The 23,752-nt window shown below is 35.4% G+C and overlaps 2 protein-coding genes across 3 annotated transcripts in view; one reads left to right on the plus strand and one right to left on the minus strand.

The window, feature by feature from the left end:
• The window catches only part of LOC140172527 (uncharacterized), an 87,021-nt gene that overhangs the window by 42,690 nt on the left and 20,579 nt on the right, over nucleotides 1–23,752 (minus strand). The gene's annotated exons all lie outside the window — the stretch shown is intronic.
• LOC140135791 (uncharacterized) lies at nucleotides 12,306–23,601 on the plus strand. 2 transcript variants are annotated; one of them, XM_072157409.1, is made up of 3 exons: nucleotides 12,306–12,644; nucleotides 20,840–22,202; nucleotides 22,831–23,601. In XM_072157409.1, exons 2-3 carry the CDS (start codon nucleotides 21,137–21,139, stop codon nucleotides 22,857–22,859), a joined length of 1,095 nt encoding a protein of 364 aa, XP_072013510.1. In that variant the 5' UTR covers nucleotides 12,306–12,644; nucleotides 20,840–21,136; the 3' UTR covers nucleotides 22,860–23,601. The 2 variants fall into 2 exon arrangements, with proteins under 2 accessions (XP_072013510.1, XP_072013511.1); XM_072157410.1 differs by lacking the exon at nucleotides 12,306–12,644 and having other exon boundaries at nucleotides 20,361–22,202.

Below are 23,752 nucleotides of genomic sequence, written 5' to 3' on the forward strand. Positions count from 1 at the left end.
ATGCTAGAGTTCGTAATTTTGGTCAGTCAGTTTATGTATTGGTCACATTCAAGCTTTATTTTGCAAAAAAAAAAAAAAAAAAAAAAAAAAAAGCGGGGAAAGATTACATTGTTGATGCATCCTATTGGATGTATTTGTATATATTTTTCTGTTATTTTCCTCATTTATATATTAAAGGGACAACTTCTCTTACACGAAGGGTACATGTGAAATTCAGGTGTAAAATCATCAAAAACACGTTTTCATGTGAAGATTTCACATCTGGATAACAGAGAGATCCGTATAAAAGAGGTCTGGATAAGAGAGGTTGGACTGTACATGTATATACATGTAGGACTGTTGCAATAACTGTAATAGCATTAGGCATAAAAAAATTGTTTGATTGGCGTAACCCGACCGACCCTAAAAATAGGCCTGACCCTAGACTTTTTTTCTTATATTTTGCCAAAAAATGTAAAAAAAATTGAAATTTATGAACAAATGTTTAATAAGTTCCCATTTACGCAATTTACAGCTTAAAATGTGTGTACAAAAAATTTATTTAAAAAAAATTGCCGACCGACCTACCCTAATTTTTTAATGTTACGCCAATCAAACAATTTTTTTTTATGTCTTATTAACATAATACAACTGACGACTGTGCAATAAGTACTGGTGTTTACCAAAGGTAGATAATACTATTATTACCAGTACTTTTGAAATGTTGATATTGGATAACATGGTGAATCCATATTCCTGCCAACTTGCATAGGTTCCTGGTTTTCTTGTTATGTTTTTTAATAATGTACATGTATATTTTGCTTCACTGTATGAGTGTGTTTATGATTGTGACATAAGATGGTAGCGTAAGATTATTTAGTCATTTATTTTGTACAGTTCTTTGACTGTTTGATCAGGTGCTCCAAAAAGTGTTATTTTATTATTATTTATTTTATTATTCCAATTCCAAGTAAATTTTACTATTTTGCAAGAAATACATAAGAAATTGTGTAATTTCCAAGATATTTCCCAGCTAAAGTATAAACCCTGCTTAGGATTATGGATTTTACTTTAAAAAAAATTGCATTCCATAATGTAATGAACTAACTATATATTATTTTGGTGAGTATGGTGACTTGGGAAGCATAATGGCAATTATATAATTTGAAACGTATTCCATATTTCCTTAGCTTATTACAATTATTATGCTAAGTATTAAATATGGTGGATAATATCATTTCTTGACCCAGCAGTATAGCTAGAGACATTGGGCTATTCCAGAAATTAATTGCACCCCCCCCCCCACCACCACCACCACCACCACCTAAAGAAGACATGAATGTTAGTACCACAAATTTTTGGAAATTACCAAACCAAAATTTTATTTAAAAAAAATGGGAATTCCTATTTTGACAATGAAATGATTGTCCCTAAAGAAGACAGGCAAATTTTTGCAACTGAAATTTTTTTGGAATTCCCCAGCCTAAAATAAACAGGTGTCTTTTTCTTCGGAATTCCCATGTCTTCTTTAGGGTTGTGAAAATAATGACCATTATTTTTTTTGGAATTCCTAGAGCAAAAAAAGGTGAAAAATCTTGGGAATCCCATGTCTTCTTTAAGGGGGGTGCCTTTATATTCTGAAATAACCCATTGCCAAGGCAAGCAGAGACACTAAATATGAAAATAGTATTATAGACATTTAGAGGTTGAATTATTTATTTATTCATTTTGAAACATGTAAGTATCCTATACTGTTTTACTGTTTTAACTTAAAAGTTAATGGGTTTTATTGAAACTGTACTTGAGACATACTCAAGCACAAATGTGACATGCTCAAGGGAACTGAGTCGGATGTCGCTAACATTGATTTTGAGATATTGGCAAAGAAAGTGTTAAAATTCTTTTGTTTTGTATTGTTTTCAGCGATTAGTAAATTGACGTAACTTTGCAAAGAAAAGTCGTATGAACATGGGGTTTTCAGTTTCTGAAAGCTCTAAATGTCCTCTTTAGAAACATGTGTAAAACTCATTTTTGACTAGGGTCAACATGCGACTCATTCCTTTTGATCATGTCACAAATGAGCTCTACGCACCAAAATTGGAATGGGGCAAAAATGATGTAAAAACATTTGAAGTTTACTTTGAAACGTCTTATTTGTCTTGAAAAAGCTATAGTTATTATGTTAAAAAAGAGTTTTAAAACAAACATACAAAAATTGAGGATCTGTGACTGGTCAGAAACATCTTAGTAAGGTATATAATTCGGTGACATCCCGCTATCTCTAAGGACCGCTATATCTAAGGTTCGCTATCACTAACATGTAAAGTCTATGGAGATCAGAATCCCGCTATCTCTAATAGTAGGTATGTCACAGCGGCTGCACAATAATTCTGCTACACTGTGCATGCAAGCATAACAGTGAATTGAAAAGCGCGCGCTTCAAAGTTGACCAATTTTAGAAAACATCCATGTCGATAAATGAATTTCTTCATATGCTTCATTTATCCAAATTGTTTGAATTTTTAATATATGGTGTGTGAAGCCTTCCCGAGGCTACCATCGGGTCCCCCAAAATTAAAAATTGTTTTGTTTAAGAACTACTGCCTGTTTTTATGGATTTTTGAAGATCGCTCATAAATCAGTAAATATAGGCCTATTGAAATAAAGGGACCTACCACCATTTAGCTGAAATACTAATCTGTCTTAGCATGTAAATTATTTCCGTCGACAACTAATGAAACACTTCGAGAAAACTAGTTGAAACAAAACATTATATCAAAGATATTTCTAGGAGTAATTTTCCAAACCTCAATAGCTCTAAGCCATTGTGTGTTCAAGGCCACACTATTTTTGTATACGCGGTATAGTGGGAATGGCTTTTCCGTTTACCATTTGTCATCCCATGTTAATCCAGATAACAAAATGTTCATTTAAAGTCTCATTGCAAATGAATTATGATTTTTACTTTTCGGATTTGGCTTTGATCAATGGTGACACATACCATGTTTACAGAAAAAAATGAAAATTTTATTCATGACATCGTCAAAATGTCAAACTTTGTATGTTTTGTATTATATTTAAGTAATTAACTGCAGTTTCTTTATTCAACATCATAACAGGTTCATACTTGACATATTTATGGTGAATGAATAGACTTTCATTAAATATTGAAAAACCCAAAATTACTCATGCCTAATTTACATAAAAATACCATGAATACATAATTACCTGTAATTAGCTAATTTGCATAATTAATTACTTTTTGTGTATTTTTTGTTATCAATTGAAATAACTCTGTATACATATGTGTGCAAAAAAACCGCACCCTGATATCATGTACGGTTTTCTATTGGCATCAATTTTGCATATTAATTAGCTGAACTTAGTCATTTTTGGGGCGCCCTCTACGGAGGCGTCCCACAATATAGGCATGAGTTTGTGAGTAGCTTCTAATTTCACTCTTACTAGATTTACTCCGCAATTGTTTTGCTAAAATTATGCCCTTGCTCAGAAATAAAACCACAATATGCTTGGATTTTATTTTATTATTGTTTTCTGTTATGCACGGGATAAAATGGTGTGCGTATAATCTTTGTTTAAAACACAAAATTAATGGATTTGTAAAAACACCAAATAATCCGTGACCTTTGTACCTTTGTAAGGCTTTTAAACTTTTAAACCGCCTCTTAGAACCCGATAGACGGTGACCAACACCATGGACCACAATAGCCTAATCTCAATGGCATAGTCCAATAACCTCAATTAAACAATCATAGTGCAAAATTTGACCTAAGTTGCAGAGTATGAGTTTTTGTACCCAAAGTTTCAAAGTCATTCAATGAATGTACAAATGTATTGGGGTTAAACCGATGGCCTTTGTTTGTTAATTACCATAAAATCCATATAGTGGTTATTGTCAAACTACAGTTGCCAAACTTACAATATGGTGACCCAATAATATGATTTTTATTTGTGGATGAATTTTGCTGTAATCAACGGAATCTGGCGAATGATTCAATTTCAGTCCAGATTGATACCAAACACATTAAAAGTTGGTACATTTTGATGAAAATGTGATATTTTCTTTTGAAATAATGCTGGGCTTTTCTTCTTACCAACAAGAAATGATCACCACCACTACGTATGCATTATTTTTGTGATGTCCTTCAAGATAAATTGGCTATCAGAAACAGAGATAAGGTTGTTTATTCTACCAGAAGAATTTAGGCAGATATGAAATATGTTCGGAGTTGTATAATACTAGTCAACAGTCGTTATCAGGTGTTAATTCTAATGATATACATTTTGCAGACATGCTGGATCAGGGAATAGATCCATTGTCCATAGGGGAAGTCTTATAGATAATATTATATCCTGAATTTAAATGCTATGAATGATATAATTAAGATCTTAGACATCAATATTGTCTTTTCAACAGAAACAAGAACTACCTTTAAACAAGAATTTGTCTTTAAATAAAAATTCCCTTTAAAAGGGAAAGCCAGCTTCAATGCAGAAGAGGTCTTGTAATTAGTTTGGGTGGAAGGCATTTTTAGGATCACTCTTTTTTATGATCCATCATGTTTCATGACAGTCCACCAAACCATCAATGATGAGAACATGCACACAGAAACAGCAAACCAAACATTAACTCCCTATAACTTCCTGTCAACTCTTTAATTAATTACTCCAAATTGTTCTGTCTTTTTGTCTTTTCTGCCTTTTAGGCTACCCTAAGCTCATTATTAATATAAAGAAATACACTGCAGTTTTTAGTTAATTGGCTAAAACTGCCATCCTATACTTGCCTTATACATGCACACATTAATTTTATATTAATTTTTATATTAATTCGCAATTTATACTTAAATATAGCACATTATAAAATGTATAAAGACTGATATTGTTCAATAGGCCTACACGTAGGCCTATATAAATTATACCCATATCAAAAATAGGCCCTGAAATTGAATCAAATTTTTCCCGTTGAAAAGACAAAACTGATGTTTAAGATCAATTATTTCATAATGACATTTTGAATCATTTTTATCCATAAAACGATACAGGATATAGGATATTTTTAAGAGTTGACAGGTTTGCTGTTTCTGTGTGCATGTTCTCATCATTGATGGTTTGGTGGACTGTCATGAAACATGATGGATTATAAAAAGAGTGATCCTAAAAATGCCTTCCACCAAGACTTCTTCTGCATTGAAGCTGGCTTTCCTTTTAAAGGGAATTTTTATTTTACTATGACTTTAACATCCATAAAAATGATTTTCATTCTGTTATCAATACACTCACATCTCATGCTGTGTTGGTCTCCAGGAGGTCTGCAAATGTAAATCTAAAAACGCCTGATAACAAGGATACTATAATTTTCTTTCGTTGATATGCTGTGGTAACTATTTAGGCCTGGCATATAACATTTAATGTCATATTTCCTTCAAACCATAACTCTTGAAATTCTCACTGCTTTCATTCGTTGAAACGGCAAAACATACTTTCTTTTTCTTACAAATCAAATAGTAGGCATTACATTATATTTTCACCATAAAAAGGTCCGCAAAGTAATTCGAACCAATGCTAGTAGGCCCCCTACCCTGTAATCTCTTTAGCAAACAGAGACGATCTCCGAATTAGATAGCCAGCTGTTAGCTGGCGAAAAGACAAGTTCACGGATCAGGTGTATAGTACATGTGCTTTGAGCTACTTTGGTCTAACATTTAATATTCATATCTAACCTACTCTGCACTTATTCGACAATAAATAAGTGATATGAGGCTTAATAATGATACCTGCGTCTTGACTCTGCAAAACAATGTTTTTTAAAAACCTCATTTTGCATTTAGTTTTTTAAGCCCCATCGGGAGCCACCTACAGGATCTCATTTTGCATTTAAGTTTTTATTGTGTTGCAAAGTAGCAAAACTTTCTTTATATGTGACCGTACAGCACGAATGAGCATAAATGTCCTCAATTGTATTCTGAGTTACAGTGTAAAATGGGCATGAAGGTCGTATTCATAGGTACCTCAATTGGGTGCTACGTGTACCTCATTTAATGAGATACACGTAGCACCTAATTGAAATACCCATGAATATGACCTTCATGCCCATTTTACACTGTAACTCAGAATACAATTGAGGACATTTACGGCTCATTCGTGCTGTACGGTCACATATATGGTGCAATTTGTGCCTGGAAAAGGCTATCCCCTCTTACAACCTATCAACAGGTCTGATTTCTATAATGAGGTGTCACCGGGTTTGCAAGAGATAATAATACCAAATCTAAACACCATGAAATTCACCACATCACGACCAAGCTCACATTGGGCGCCCCATTCCTTTTTAAAGGAATTTTATTTCACCTTTAATTTGTCTGCAGATTGGCTGAATTTGCTAAAATAGTATATTTGGTTAATTTATTATAATTATTCAATGATAGATTTTTAAATTTTGTTTTCTTTAACGAAGTTAGGAAAGATAGGCATTTAACCTGTGGTACTTAAATTAACGCTGCTTTTTCAAGCAAGCATCCAAATAAACCTTCAAAATCTCGAAATGTGCCAATTTTGTCATTATAGCCATTTGTGACAGGTTTTAATTCCATTTACGAGCATCTTAAAATTGACACTACATCACAATGCATTGACCGATTTCAATTCCGTTTTTTGATTTTTGATGCTTTAATAAAGCTCATTCATGTAGAAACATTAAATAACGTTTTTCTGTTGCGCTTATTTTTGAGGTGATATACCTACTAATAGAGAAAAGGGTTCGCTATACCTAAAAAAAAGTCCTCTACTTCTAAGGTTCGATATCGCTAATTTAGAATAAGGTTCGCTAGCTCTAAGGTTCGATATCACTAATTTAAAATAAGGTTCGCTGTCACTAATTTAAAATAAGGTCCGCTATCACTAATTTTGAATAAGGTCCGCTATCACTAATTTATTGAAGGTTCGCTATCTCTAAGGTTTGCTATCACTAATTTCGATTAGGGTTCGCTATACCTAAGGTTCGTTATCACTTATCTTAAATAAGGTCCACTAGCTGTAATTTTAAATAAGGTCCACTATCTCTAATTTTAAATAAGGACCGCTATCTCTAATTTAAAATAAGTCTTATAGCGGGCCTTATGTTAAATTAGAGATAGCGGGCCTTATTTTTAATTAAGAGAGATAGCGGGCCTTATTTAAAATTAGAGATAGCGAACCTTATTTGAAATTAGTGATAGCGAACCTTAGAGATAGCGAACCTTCAATAAATTAGTGATAGCGGACCTTATTTAAAATTAGAGATAGCGAACCGTATTTAAAATTGGTGATATCGAACCTTAGAAATACCAAACTTTATTCAAAATTAGTGATATCGAACCTTAGGTATAGTGGACCTTTTTTGTAATTAGTGATAACGAACCTTAGGGATAGCGAACCTTAGAGATAGCAGTCCTTAGAGATAGCGAACCGGCGCCTATAATTCTGTAGTAAAAACTGCAACATTTTGTTGAAAAATTTATTTGAAAGGTCTTGTTATGAAAGCTGAAAAATGATATTATAAAATGATGTATAAATATAAATATATGAATGTGATATATTTGTAAGTGCTTTTAATTTTACTTTTGTCTCAATCATAGCACATTATACATTATCAGATATGTAAGAAGAACTTAAGTTAAGTTAAAATATAGTAGGGTAATGGTACTATGTACTGTATAAGTGGAAATTTCCGTGAGGGTTTTATTTTCGCGAATTTCGCGATTAGAGCTCCAACCGCGAAAATAACACCTCGCGAATGTATGCAATAATGTATTACAAGTATAGAGGAGGACTGGGCAATCGCGAAAATAACATTCGCGAAAATGTGTCTCTCACTCCAAATCGCGAAAATAACTGTACGCGAAAATTACCACTTATACAGTATCAGATATGTAAGAAGAACTTAAGTTAAGTTAAAATATAGTAGGGTAATTTTGTAGCAAATAAATTATTAATTATTTATTAGGCATTGTTATGATTAAAACTAATTTGTCACAAAATAATGGATATTAATAAATATCTGAATGCAGTAATTTACTATGTGTATAGGCTTATTGAATTTGAACAAAATTTTCAGTTTGGTAGTATTCAAAATCCTACAAAAAAGGGTTGTTTTTTACCACAACACAGGCCTGCAAAAAAAAATCACCACTTTTTTCTACTTGAAGGGTACAATGTAGCTTCAGCTGATCAAAAAATGAAGGTAAACAGATGAATACGTAAATTGGTGTGTCCGATGTACTCTCAGGACCACAAAAAATACTGTGCAAAGATGAGCGACCGCTTAAAGGAGGATTTCGTGATCCTAGCGTCCTCTTTTTATGACATTTTTCAGTAGATATCCACGAAAATAGCTTATTCCCAAAATTTCAGTTGATTCCGATTTTGGGTTTGCGAGTTACGCATGATTATGTGTATTGCACTGCTCCATAGGCCACTGTTGTATACCAGAATGAAATTCAATTTTGGCGATTTTTTTGCTAAACGAATTAATCTGCAAGAAATTTTTAGTACATAAACATTATGTAGCCAGACGTATCCAGTGGTATAAAAATCTTTTTTTGAGAAAAGTGGGGGGATGAGGCTGTGGATCACGAAATGCCCTTTAAAGTTGTATATAGATATTAAACAGAATATTTGTATATGAATATAAGATTGGCCTATATATATTAATTCATGTCTGATTTGACAGATGGGATGTATTAAAAAATAACATAACTGTTTTAACCATGTTAAACCACACCGCTAGTTTCAGTCCCTCCCCCCTCCAAAAAAATCACAATTTCTATGTAGCAAACCACAGAGCACCCGAGCTTCAATGTGTCCGATAGTATGCATGACTTGTAGATAAAAACATCTAGAAACGTTTCAGACTGCAGACATTTCCAATCCAAACTGGTGGTGTGATGTTGAAGTATTTAATACTCGGCATTAATATGAGTAATTTTCTGCACACCAGCTGGTATCATCATCACAATCTGTGGCAATCTCTTTTTCTCTCCATTAGCCTATATAGAACATATCATGTAGTTTCACAACTCTATTACACTCATTTCAGAATATGTTAAAGCCATATTATAACATTTGCTGAGGAGGATGCCCTCAATATTGTTCAAAATTCTGTTTTTACACAATATTATATTGTACTATTAAACCAACATACCCTGCAAATATCAATACCCTAGGTGCTGTAGTTTTGTCAAAATCCGAGATTTTGAATAAAACGCAGGACCCATCATTTTATTATTACGATGAAAATGTACATGGCGTGCGGGACGGTGATCTACACACCAACAAGGATTGTGCCGTAACACGTCCGAAGGAGTTATATGTATCATCGACATCGGCGCTGGTTGTAAATCCAATTTTTTTTGCTTTGCCTTAGTTTTTCAGCTCAAAATTAAAAGGGAATATATCTGACAGTAAAAGCTAACATTTTATGGCAAAGAAATACTAATCTATTTTGTATGAAAATGTTATAATATGGCTTTAATTGGTGCATCAATTTCCAATGATATTGATACGGGGAAATATATACTACACACTGTGGACAAGACTGCCATGCACTTGAATCAGTGCAACATGAGATCAAGCTAATTTGTATCTAGAGTACTATAAAAGACACACAACTAGACTGCCCCATCTAATGATCAATGCTGGGATCAGTGCAACATATTAATGCTCTGTGTGCTATCCATGCACTTCAACGGAAAAAGTTGAAGTTTTGAAGTAGTTTCTCAAAATATCAAGAGCTATCTTAAGAACTACTGAACCAATACTAGGCTTGTTTGTACTCATTTTAATGCATTTTTCATGCTGTTTCCAAATATGGTCATGAAAATTTACATTTCTGAAATTTTTGAATTGTTAAAAAAAAATTTGAAACATGTCGTCTGCAGTCGACACCCTTGTGAAGAGAGTTAAAGATCAAGCTATTTTGAGAATTACTACATACATTTGTACATGTGACATGTCAGATCAATATGGGTCACTTTGACTGTATAACTTTACTTGAAAGAATAAAGACCAAGCTTTAAAATGATATCTTGGCTTTTAAAATTGAGGTGATACTGTCGAAAATATGATTATTTGATTTATATTTTATATACACGAAAAAAGTTATCACAAACTGCTGTAAAAGAGTGCTCGATTTCGAAAAAGAGCAGTAGTATTACACGTATATCAATACAGTATGTATTGGACTCGCTTCACTGTGTTTCACGTTGCTAAACGATCATCAGGCTAATGACTACAAACTACGGAGGTTTTTTCTTCTTCCTGGCAGTGTTGCCAGGTTGTTCCAACTTAAGGTACCTTTGATATGATCAAATCATGTTGTCCAAAAGTTTCTTTTTGAGCTCAGTTTACAATCAAAAAGAAGTGTCAATTATGTTGTATGTTCTACACTAGTTACATTATAATTTTGAGCACATCATAAATTGTAATCAGTATCAGTGAACTGGTTATGTCAATATCAAATATTGCTATCTACTGAAGATAACAGACTAGCATTAGTTGACAAATCGCTAAATGTACATGGAATATGCTGGAGCAAAATCAATCCCTGAATACCGTATTTTGCCCCCCCCCTCAAATAAACACCCCTACCACTTTTTTCAACCAAGATGTTTCAAAAATGTCGATATTTCCATGCTATCTTGTGTAGTAAGCTTACCAAATTGCCCACATGGTCGATAATAGTGTCACTTTTTTTCGTAAATCTGGATTGGAAACCCGGAAGTGAACCAGAAGTCAGTGTTTCTAGTTCATAGTTTGTCATTTTAGCGTGAGTTTTAAGTTTACCTAATGATTTTAACGGGAATTATCGTTCTAAAATTGACCTTGAATAAACGCCCCCCCCCTTGGGAAAATGTAACGCCCCCGGGGGCGTTTATTTGACGAAATACGGTATTATCTGTTTGGAAATAATCATACTGTAGTTGTAAGTTTCATTTCATTTTACACCCTCAAAAAACTTATAAATACATCAATGAAAAAAGTGTAAAGTGTTTTAAGTTTTGGAAAGAACTGTTGATGCAAAACATTTACGTCATACCCCTTTTATATTTAACAAACAAATAAAATACTGTTCTTGAAATGAAGTCTCAAGATGAAACAAAAAACAAAACAAATGTTTTTTTTGGAAACAAGTAATTTTTTTTTGTTATGATGCACTCAAAAATTGTTGCCAAAATTTTACTTTTTTGTGATTTTCTCCATTGTTTTTTTTTTTACACCAAATCTGTATTTTTACAGATCATTTAGATGATCATGTGTCTTGCCTTTAAAAGTGTATATGGTACTTTAATATGTCTTCTGTGAATGAAGTTATGGCACTTTTGAATACATGCATGTCTGGGAGTGCACAGCTGCCTATCAACTTGACTGACCCAGGGGACTGGGACATTTATTGAATGTGTTTATCATGTTTATCGGGGATCAATAAAAAGTAGGGGATCAATAAAAAGTATGCATCACAACTCGAGCATTAAAATGACCTTTTAAATGCCATCACATTCTCATAGGGGTACATCTCCCCCTCAGACCCCCTGCGTATGAATTTTACAAAAGTGGCTGTTTTGGTTTCTGTTTTGGACACCTGTAAGCTCTAAATGGCTTCAATTGAATCTTCATTTTTCAACATATAACCCAAGCCCCTCAACCAACCCCTTGCATATTAAGTGGCCCATTTGGCTTCTGTTTTGGACATGCGACAGTAAACTGTTTTGTTTGTAAAGCAATAATGGTGCAAAAGGGTGCACCAAGTGCCTTCATTTTCAAAAGTTGTCATATTCTGAGAGGGGGCACCCCAGGCCACCCCTGTATATCGACACCTGCACACTTTTTGTTCAGCAATAATACCCATCTGTCAAACTATAGTTCATCACAAAACATATTCCAGCCTAAAATTTCAATGTGGTCATAAAAAAAATATGAATTTTTACCCTACCTGATACCAATTCAATTTGCATTTTGATGGGGTAAAGAATCGATTGAATAACAAATACTTGTTGAACAAATATTTTCCAAGTATTTGTAGTGCTCTGTTCATCGATGTACATTTTGTCACTATCAACCCATGTTGCACTAAACTTAAACTAGCAAATCAGTACAGAAAATTGGAATGGGAGAAATGCATTATGGGAAACTTTTCATATCTTCTCTGGTACAAAACTAAAGTTTATGTCCTTCAAAAGTATAAGGTCAACCATGCATGCATAATATTTCTATACTACATGTATAGTTGCATATAAAAATAAATCGCATGAGCAGGGATCAACAACACAACAACAAAGTGACTTCCACATAGCAAGATATAGCACTGTTATTTTAGTTGAAGACTATGATCTTGCTTGCTTTTAAAGTTCTTTAACCAAATTGAGGTTACAACCTTTCCCTGGCTTGTAGCTATCTTCTATCAGCAGGACAAGGCACATGTTGATCTGTCAAAACACAGATTTCCTTACTACAATAGGAGGCTTTGGTACCTTGGTCTATCTGGGTCTAGATCTGCACGTGATCGCAACAAAAGCTACTAAGTTGCTTTTCATTTGCTGGACTTGATTAAAATAGCACTGTTATCATCTTGGTTGTGGTCAATTACGGATATTTATACCTTTGTGCAAGTAAGTAGAATCATTAGTTTGTTTGTTTACCCACAATCCCGTGCGAAATGCTTTGGACAGTTTGTTTATTTTACGCATCCCCGCTCCCCTTATTCAATGTTGAATGCTGAAAAATAGTAAAAGTGGTTACGCTCAATGTCTGCTCCAACATTGTTTCCAGGGGAGAGGGGAGGGAGAGTAGTACATAACGTGAGCTATGAAACGTATCATGTATTTTCAGCCTTATGTTCAATTCACAGGAATTTGATCTATAAAACATCATCTGTCCCAACGATTTTCGGAGATTGCAGGTTGGTCCGTGAGGGACACATGCTGATCCATGGGAAATTTATGGACCGTTCAAAGCTCATACTCAGGCCCGTCATGACGCAGGATTTTTTTTGGGGGTGCTGATTTTGAAAAAGTGGACTTTTTTTTCCAGGGGGGCAATTTTGTGAAAAGTGGACTTTCTTCACCAAATTTGGACCTTTTTTGACCAAAAAAGCGTAAAAACCTGATTTTTTTGATCGCTACGCCGCAAATTCTGTTATTTTGTGACTTTTTGTATACTTTTGCAAATGTGGGGAGGTGCGGTCGCACCCCCCCTGCGTACGGGTCTGCTCATACCAGGGATATCCCTGCTCATCTATATAAATAAAAGGAAGTCGCTAAATCTTGTCCAGAAGCAGGCTCCGAGGCGATTTGACTTTTCAGCTCTGATTTATTCAGTACATTGATCGGGTACATATTGCCATTAAACCATCTGACGTTCATTTTTGCAAAACTATTTAATCACTATGGAAATAACAAAAAAATGGTCAGTTGCTAGGCCGTTGAGGTCAATAACCTTATGGGTCAGATCATGACAGCAAACGCGTCAAGTGGCGAGTCACGCACTCTGCGAGTACACGGCATCCCAGACAAATGGTATGGGCGCACTTAATGTTGGCTTATACCGCTGCGAGGCCTGTGTACGTGACTGACTTCTTCTGTAACACAGTGGCGGATCCAGGAATTTGGGAAAGGTGGGCACACTCAAGTTTTTGCCGCCACCTTCTTGAATGGCCACGGCACCATTGTGTCGCTACAACAGCAGGGGGTTATGTCCCCTCAGAATTGAAAACTTGGTCAAAGTAAACACCTTGAAGCCATTTCGGGGGATCATTGGGTGTAAGCTGATGCAAAAGGGGGTCATTGGGTGACAGATTTGCAAAAAAAGTCCACTTTTCAGAGGGAATGTTAACATGTAGCCAACAGGGACCGAATTAGTCGTTAACTGTGCAAAGGAAGGAGGAGGGTGAAAGTCCGCCTTTAAGGAATTCTGCGGCCCCAACTCCTGGCAAGATATAGGTTTAGCTATTAACAATACGGAATCGCTTAAAATGTTTTGCAGCAACTTTTAAACATGTTTCTTACATGTTTTATACTATTATAACCCGGAATTGAAACGTTTTCTAGCAACCTCTACTAACCTTAAGGGATCTAAAATGAGCGTTTATTGCGTTTCGACAGTATATTTTGTGGGACATGAGAGCACCTCAGACCTATCGAATTGCATTCTGAATACGAAGCATGTCTTTCTGATATCAAATAATTTTCATTTTTGAAAATCACAATATAATACAAATTTTATGACAAATTATAAAAATTTGATATTTTTCAAATTTTGATATATAACAGTCCTCAAGTAAATTATATAAATCTAATGATATATTCTTAAAGTGTATGTAGCAGGAGGAAAAGCCGACGGTCAATTGAAAATTTTGATTTTTCGTATTAAAGATATGGATTTTTTTTCCCAAAAAGACGTAATTATTTTTGGTGTTTTGGGAAAAAAATCCATATCTTCAATACGAAAGGTCAAAATTTTCAATTGATCGTCGGCTTTTCATCCCACCTACATACACTTTAAGTATAAATCATCAGATTTACAAAGTTTACTTCAAGTACTGTTAAATATCAAAAATATAAAATTTTAATGATTTGCCATAAAATGTGTATTACAATGCAAATTTCAAAAAATCAAAATTATTTGATATCAGAAGGACATTCTTCGTATTCAGAATGCAATTCGATATGTCTGATGTTCTCTAATGTCCCAAAATAAATACTGTCCAAACGTTCATACCCCACCCCTTAATGTTTTATGTTTGTTGGGATAAAGTTGAAATCAATCATTCTGTCACGAGCTGTTTCAAAAGTAATCTGAGGGATTGAGTGAGTAGGCCTACCAACATTATCACAGGTCTGGATAATTATGTTTATCAAGCTAACATGATCATTACTATATTGGATTAATAATTTACACCAAGACACTGTGATTATCATCCCCGGGTTATCATCACCGTTTACCATGTTTACTAACCACTCCCGTTTACTAACCGCTCCGTTTACTCAACTAGCGGGGACCCGCGCGAAGCGCGGGTCTCCCGCTAGTACTAAATAAAGCACAAGCCAGTGTAGGCTAATAAAATGCATGCTGACCTAGATAGCTTGATAAACAAAGCAAGAAATGGAAAAATATAGCAAGGAAAAGGAGAAAGTAGAGAAGGCCACTCCCAAACACAATTATACAATTTTACTCTAGTGCATTTTCCCTGTACCCCCCCCCATATTTCATGCAATGTAAATTGTAGGCTACTGATTAACTAGGTTAAGATCTCATGGCACGTACCCCTCCACCCTTTAACTACTAACAGAAGTTAAGTATCCAGGACCTTATATAATATTGAATATTCAGTGGCATAGCGACAGGGGTGGGGGCAGAGGGGGCACATACCCTGGACGCAACTTTAGGGGGGTACCGAATTCAATTCAGCATCAATTTGGCGCCCCCTCCAAGCGATGAAGGTCAAAATTTTTGCGCATTTTAGCACAAATACTCATTTGAAAGATCAAATTCAGAAGGAAATTCACTGAACTTCATTATAACCAACATTACTATTAGTGGTATTTGTGCAAATTTACCCACGCTCCGGGGGGGGCACACAACTTTAGAAGTGACGGGTATGTGCCTACCGGAGTCATGAAATAGGGGCCTATCGGGTACAAAACCTTATTTAAAAAAGGGGGTCATTGGGTACAAACAAAATAAAAAAGGGGGTCATTGGGTATAATACTTGGGAAAAAAGGAGGTCATTGGGTATAAGATTTCAAAAAATGGGTCATCGGGTAGAAAATTTTGAAAAAATGGAGCAAAATTCTATTTTCTTGTTTCAAATTTTCCAAAATTCCAATACAAATTTGTTGAAATAAGAGATTTTGAAAGTTTCGACATTATTTTGTGTCGTTTTGATGATACTATTCTAGAAAAAAAGGGGGTCATTGGGTAGTAGACCTGTTATCGACATGTGATTTCTAATTCAACACTGTGTTGGGGAAACAAACATGTCGAAACTTTTAATGAGATAGAAAAATGATGAAAAAGTCGATAGATAAGCTTAAAATCACACCGATTTGAATTGCGATCACCGACTTCCGGTGTAAACACACTTCCTGGTTCGTTCTACTTCGGGTTCCGGTCAACTTCGGGGGTAATTTTCGACTTTCCGATGAAAACATGATCGTACGGTAAGCTTATTTGGACAAAATAGCATGGAAATTTAATTTTTTTTTCTTTTTTGATGAGTGTCGTAAAGTGTCGAAAAAGGACAATTTCTTTTGAAGTGTCGGATGTAGGGCCAAATCAACGATAATACGACAATCGATAACAGGTCTATTGGGTAGCCGCAACTAAAAAAGGGGGGGTTATCGGGTATGACTTTTAAAAAAAGGGGGTCATTGGGTATAGTCAACTTCAAAAGAGGGGGCCTATTGACAGGCACATACTGTCACTTCCAAAGTTGAGTGCCCCCCCCCCCCACCGGGCGCTCCGCTGCCTCCGCATGTAATTGTTTCTAAAATGGGGAGCCCCGGGCGCCACAATCTCTAGCTACACCACTGACCTTATTAGCTACCGACAGTATTATATAACAAAAGCTTCAACTTGAACATTTGATGTGTACATAAATATCACACAGATTATCAAAGCAAATACATCAAGCTGGAAATAGAATGATTGTGGAAATAGTTTGACAAAGTACATCCACTATCTGATTTGCTGCATGTGACTTTCTTACTTATTGACCTTTTGAAATATAATATTGCCATACGACCATCATTTTACTGCACAATTGGGCTAATTGTCAAAGTACGAGAACTTATAAAATCAATCAAAATCAAACAAACTATGGAATGCATTACCGTATTTTTGTAAAAGTAAACAAAATAAACAAATAAATAACCAACCTAAACTAAAACAAATTGTCCTTTGCTCTTCCTTTTGGTTCTGTGTCTGTATTGACTTCACAAGTGATGCATTTGGTGCCCCATTCAATCTAATCCACATGATCCAATAATTAGGGGTGGTGCAATAATTATGTGTACCCGGGGTGAATTCTCAAAATGGTCTGCCAAAAATCGCTTGTTCCCCCTTTGGCCGTGCCAAAAACCTTTGCCCCCCCTTCGACGTGCCAAAAACCTTTGCCCCCTTTTGACATGCCAAAAAATCTTTGCCCCTCCCCCTTTACACATGCACCCAAATTTAAAACCTTAAATTGTCTATATAATGTGAGCGCAGCGAGCAGGAAATTTTGCATATTTGAACGTGTTCGTAACGTTTTCCTACGCCTTTTAGGACGTAATATAGAAACGGTGCCCAAAATATCTGTGCCAAAAATTGCTTGCCCCCCCTTTCGACCTGCCAAAAATCGCTTGACCCCACCTTTCGACCTGCCAAAAAATGCTTGCCCCCCTTTTGGCCTGCCAAGAAATCTTTGCCCCCCTATAATTCACCCCGGGTACACATAATTATTGCACCACCCCTTAAAGGCCTATTCAGTGATTTCCTCATTTTGAAAATCATACAAATCATCAAATTCAGTTTGTTGCACCTTTGTTAATGTCATAGATGTGCTAACAGTCTGCTAGTGGTTCAGTCGAAAGCCATGTACGAGTATTTATAAAGACAAAATAAGACATTTTACATGAAAATGTAATTTCTCTAAAGGTAGAGAAATTAGCTATATATGCATAGGCTTCAACTTTGTTAATACTGCTGTTTTCTTCATTATTTTGCCAAATTTTTCATTTCAAAAATACCTTTTTAATGATTAATCTTTCACTTTAAAAGGCAAATTTATAAATATTTTTTTATTTTTTTACACTCTCACTGGGATTGGGACTTAGTATATAATTGGGCTATTTATCAACCAAAACTAAATGGAAACCCTGCTCTGAACAATCACAATGGATATAAGTTTAAACTAAGTACTAGTACATGTAAAGCCATGATTTCTCCTCTCCGTGTTACAAAATTTAAAATCTGTGTTACAAATTGGACGATTTCCGTGATTTTCTGTTTTCCAATATAATTATAAAGCACTGAAAAGTTAAAACAAACATGTTTTAAAAGTGTATTTTGTGTTAGGGATCAAATCAAAACTCGACCGCCGGTTGCCCGCCGGTTCCGGGCGGTTCCGTCCGGTTGGCAGAGGTCATTTGTATATGAATATTCAAGAATGCATGAGTAACAACCGCCGGTTGGTTTTAAGCACATAACCGGAGAGATTAACAAAATGTCGATATGTTTATTTCGCCATCACAATAGCGCATACTTGAAATTTCACGGTCACAATAGCCCATATTTGAAAGTGCTACATGATGATCGATGTTTCTTAGTCGTGTGTCTATTGACTTGTCACCAAAGCAAATTATTTTTGGAAATGATTTCTTGTTTATGGTTAAAATTGCTTGAATATATCACCATTGTTTAGATCAGTTAATTTCAGTTCAGAACAGTGTTTCAATGATTTCTATAGGTTAAGTAATTTAGAAGTTGTGAATTTATTATTTTGTGAATCACATAGGCCTCTATTGGTGATGGACAATTATTATTATACGAAAGGTCATTAGTTCAAATCTGACCAAATAGACCAAAAGGAAGATTTTGTCAAAACATTTCTGACGACTGAGCAGAGGAGGGGAATGACTTGCCACCCTGCCCCCATGGCTAATCTCCATTGGTACTGATGAAGGGCGCGGTGCCGAGGGGTGATGGGATTCGCATATATTTTGTCGATCTTGCAAAATCATTAGTTCTTCTTGTACATCACCCCAACGAGCCTGGTCAACATCATTGTAGGCCCAATATACCGGCCTAATATGGCCTATATATTACGAACTTACCCATCCTCCCTCTTCCTCTTCCTCTCCCTCTCACTCTTCCCCTTCTTTCTCCCTTTCTCTCTTCATTTTTCTCCCTTTTACCTTTTTTAGGGATCGCTAGGGGGTGTCGTACCCCACACACCCATGGCGAGGGCCCTGCTTTCTCTTCCTTTCTTTCTTTCTTTCTTTCTTTCTTTCTTTCTTTCTTTCTTTCTTTCTTTCTTTCTTTCTTTCTTTCTTTCTTTCTTTCTTTCTTTCTTTCTTTCTTTCTTTCTTTCTTTCTTTCTTTCTTTCTTTCTTTCTTTTTCTTTCTTTCTTTCTTTCTTTCTTTCTTTCTTTCTTTCTTTCTTCCTTCCTTCCTTCCTTCCTTCTTTCTTTCTTTCTTTCTTTCTTTCTTTCTTTGATTCTTTCTTTCTTTGATTCTTTTTTGCTTTCTCTCTTTCGATTATAAACACAGTTAATGAAACATGTATTACCCTTGCGTTTTAAAACATGCAGAATTCCATGATCGCGATTATGAAACTTTCTCTGTCTCTGCTTATATTTTATCAAAATAAAATACTAAAAGTAGCTACATTGATTGATAAGAACTCCGAGAAGAAACATCGATTATTCCTATTGTACTAAATTTGAAAAGAAACCACTTGAAATCACTCCACTCATTCACTCGATGATTCCAGCCGCCATATGAACCGGGTGTGACGACTGACCTCATTACTGTGTATAATTTAGAACCGGACGGAACCGCCCGGAACCGGCGGGCAACCGGCGGTCGAGTTTTGATTTGACCCTTACCTTTTACTGTAGTATGGCCAGAATCTTGCATTGTAGGCCCAGAATTAATACTAGAATGGATTGTTTAATGGTTGATTACTGCTAAATAATTACTTTTCTTTGTTTTATTTTGCAAATCAACACAAAAGTTAGAAATTTTCACAGTATATTTTACTATTTTATAGCATTTTCAAATTTCTGTGACCAAACCCTGAATTCTGTGAATTCCGTATCGCAGAGAAATCGTGGCTTTACATAATTATGTAGTCACAAACAGCAAATTCAACTTATTGAGGAGAACACGGATATTGCAACAATCATAACCGGGGCATAACAAACTCATGAGGAGCTTAAATTTGTGAAACATGTATCTTACATTGTTGGACTAACTTACAGAGACACACTAAAAAAGGAAAACACTTTTTTATCCAATCATGTATTAAGTTAGAATATCTATGCCCCTTGTTTAGTTTAGTTTCCAAATGATAGTTTCTCTTATAGCATAAAGAGGAAACCCCTCCCACTTAGATTAGAAACATATCATTGGAATTTGCAGAGGAGCATTAGAGCTAAAAATCTCTCTCCTATATTACAGTTAAGGAAAGCAGTAGAGAGTGATTGCTCTCACTCACCTCAAAAGGCAGTCACTAAAAAAGAGGATGCTAGAATCACAAAATACTCCTTTAATTAAAAGCTATTCATATTCAGTAATCCTTTTTTGAAAAGGAAAATGTTTGTTGTTCTCTCTTGCCTTGTCGATTTCCCCTCATTGTGACCTGCTTGGCCAACCATATTTTTTATGCCCTTCTCTAGTCTTTTTTCCTATTTGGCTCTCCATACTTTGCCTGCTGTTATGGTTTTTCACACCTGTCCCAACCCACTCAAGCCTCCACTGTTATTCAGATTTCTTTTATTTTCTGCTGTTATAATCAATGCTGCAGTCAATGCAGCTTTTTATCTTTTTTTTTTTTTTTTTGATCAGAGCTGGTCTCCACTATACTGAGAGCAGGTCTCTTATTTTATCCCTTGAGAAAGAAAAGTCTTGTCTTTTCGAAACGTCTGGTTTTTAACTTTATTTATATGTTTTGTGTTACTCCCCCATTGGATGTTGTGTCATATTTTCCCTGTTTTTAATTTAATGTTCTCTCTTGATTTGATTATTTATTCAAAATTAGCTTTTAAAGTGAACAAATAATCTGCAACCCAATTTCTCATCTTTTTCTTTTGAATTGCTACAGATTCTGAAGTTAGAGACTGCAAGCTAAAAAACAGCACTGCACACACTGAACAAGTCATAATTTGCATGCAAATTCTGATATTTTTTATGACAAAGACAATGGTTCCAGAATCCACCATGCTGCAACATACATGGCCAAGGAGCAATTGGATCCTTCAACCAGTAGATGCTCTACCATCCTAGCACCGGCTAAATGAGTTGGACTAAAATCTGTGACAAATGCTACGTAACAGATACTTTTATATGCAAATTCTGTATTCATTTTTAACAACATATTCTGCAAAAATAAGCCCCAACAATGGTCATCTGCAAGTCCACACAGTGGTCTTTCAAACACTACCTTCTCTTCATCCTTGATGCTACTTACAATGCAGCGGTTGTCACTCCTATTTCGATCTCACTTTGGTGGAGTGTTTGGGACTTATTTTATGCACTCTCTACTGTGATTAGTGCCAAGACGTATCCTCATATTGGTTTATGGGTACTTTTGACATGTGGTAGTATCGGGAAGCTATCATTGTATCTCCTACAGTATTCTTTCCGGCATTATGTGAATCTCGCACAAAGAAGTAAGCTGTTCGTAGTGATAGTCACACGCATCGACTTGTATATTACGTTCTGTTTTGGTATGGCTGTTTGGGTTGGTGTTTGGACACTAATGGATGAAATCACCGGTATAAATACACCAAGCACAATGGTATGTTTAGCGATCAGTCTTCCTGGACTGTTTATTCTGCGAAGTTTAAGAAACGGTGTTTCTGCACCAATGAATCTAGATTTGGACAGTAATCAAAAGCCTTTTGATTATCCAATGCGTTTTAAAGTTGATCCAAGCAACGATAACAGTACAATTTCCCAATACGTGTATTATTTCTTCGATTGTTTCATTACCGTAACTGTAATCGATATTTTACTAGTGTTTTACTGGCGAGCCGGTTTCAATATCTTAGACTTGTATATTCTACCAAATGATCCAACGCTATCAGCTTGGATTACAGTAATCGTAGGATATGCAATGTTCATTTGTGTTCTCTTCCTCCAATTCCCTGCACTAAACATATCCAAGAAACTTGCATCGCCATGGCAACGGTTGCTATATAAATCAGGCTACTGGATCCTTACTTTTATCATGATGGTGTGCATTTGGAGAGGAATTTGGAACTTAATTGTTATTTATGCTGGAGTGGAGCATCTTCCGATGCCATACTACTATCTGGTCCCACTGATAGCTCATATCTGCATTGTTTCAATCATGTTTGCACTTAACATTTTCTGCAATGGTTTATCAGGATTTACTAAAGTTGATGACAACTGTTTAAATGGAAGTGACCTGCTGGTTAAAAAACATCTTTCCAACTGTTTCGGTAAGCTGAAATGAATAACTTCATCTTTAAGGCCTAGTAAAATTAATTTTTAGTTTCTCATCCATGCCCACATTGTTTTTGCTGCCGCATCAAAAAAAAGTTTGTTTGGTTGTTTTTTTTTGTCAAAAAGACAAAATGTCGATGATTTTTGCTATCAGTATAGCTCGTTTGTAGCTAGTTTGTTTCCTACCTACATATTTGCGCGAGTCGTATCCATGGAAATCATGCCGAAAAGACACTAATATCTATCGTCTTTGGGGAAAAAGCTGTTGTATTGGGAACGGCCAAAAAACGGGGCCCTCATCCTCCTTTTTGAAAAAAGTTAGAATGGGCAACTAATAATTAATTTTACTTGGCCTTACATCTCTCTTTCAGTTTCTAAGATCTTCCCTTATTAAGTGCTTCAAACCACCACATACATAACCCACACATAATATGTGTAACATGTAAGCAGAGAAAGAGCTAGAGGAAGTTGAATGACCCACCCTATTGCATTTTTACTATCCAATTGCAGACACAAATGTTTGAATATTATTGTAGCTATTTGAATAATAAGCTTCTTCATAAGCTTCTTACAAGATAAAATAGAAGTAGCTCATTGATTTTTTGCCATTTCTTTCCTTCACAGAATCTGATGACAGTATATGCTACAGATGATACCATAGATGAACTAAATGAATCAACCCCTCTAATTACATCACAAAGTACCAACGAACCTGGGCTGCAAGTTTAGTGCAATTCAAACAGTTTTTAAAACAAAGCAAGAAAAAAGTGTCCAGAGTTAAATATTTTAATTTATTTGTGATTACAGAATTATCTGATTCACAGTACTATAAAAGAATTTATTAATGTATTTTTATTTCAATAAATGAACAAACAAACAAATAATAAGAGCAAGCGGAAGATACAATCTGCATCAACAAAATGCCTCTTCAATAAGTAAGCAAAAAAAAAATGTTCAAAAAAATATTTACATACGTTTTCATGGTTAACCGAATAGATTGTGGACCATTTAAAACAGAAAAAACAAATAATTACCATTTCCTTACACCCCTAATCTGGGGTGGGGTTTCTAGTATATAGTATGAGAAAAACACCAATACTATCCCTTTCCATTTTATCTCAAGTACTGAAGTCAAATTTTATCATCACAAATGGATCCATGGGAGCTGTAGCCTGAGGCTATCTTTAACATGTGGTTACATAGAGCAGAATTATAGGGGGGAAATCCAATTGCATGATGGGAATGGTTTAAATCCTCCTCTTTCCTTACTTTGTTCCACCTCGAGACATTGACTGTAGTAGTCAGGAATTTTTTTCGGGGGACATTACTAGGGGGAAAAGTGAATTTCAGGGGGGCAAAATCGACAAATTTTGTGCAAAATTGCCGCAAAATGTAGAAATTTGTCAGGTTTTTTTTTTTTTTTGTGGGGAGGGGGCAAACTGGGGGACAAGAAAAATATTTTTAATAAGCATTTCCCCTTGCCCCCCCCCCCACCTCCACTATATACTAGGTTGAGCCGCAAGCATGCTGACAAGCCAAAGCCGCC

This window comes from Amphiura filiformis, chromosome 16 (genome assembly GCF_039555335.1).
Source record: "Amphiura filiformis chromosome 16, Afil_fr2py, whole genome shotgun sequence".
Taxonomy (NCBI): Eukaryota; Metazoa; Echinodermata; class Ophiuroidea; order Amphilepidida; family Amphiuridae; genus Amphiura; species Amphiura filiformis.

Coding starts and splice junctions, on each gene's coding strand:
- LOC140135791 (XM_072157409.1), top strand. CDS start 21,137: ATGGTCATCTGCAAGTCCACACAGTGGTCTTTCAAACACTACCTTCTC. Junction 22,203..22,830: donor ACATCTTTCCAACTGTTTCG/GTAAGCTGAAAT, acceptor TTTCCTTCACAG/AATCTGATGACAGTATATGC.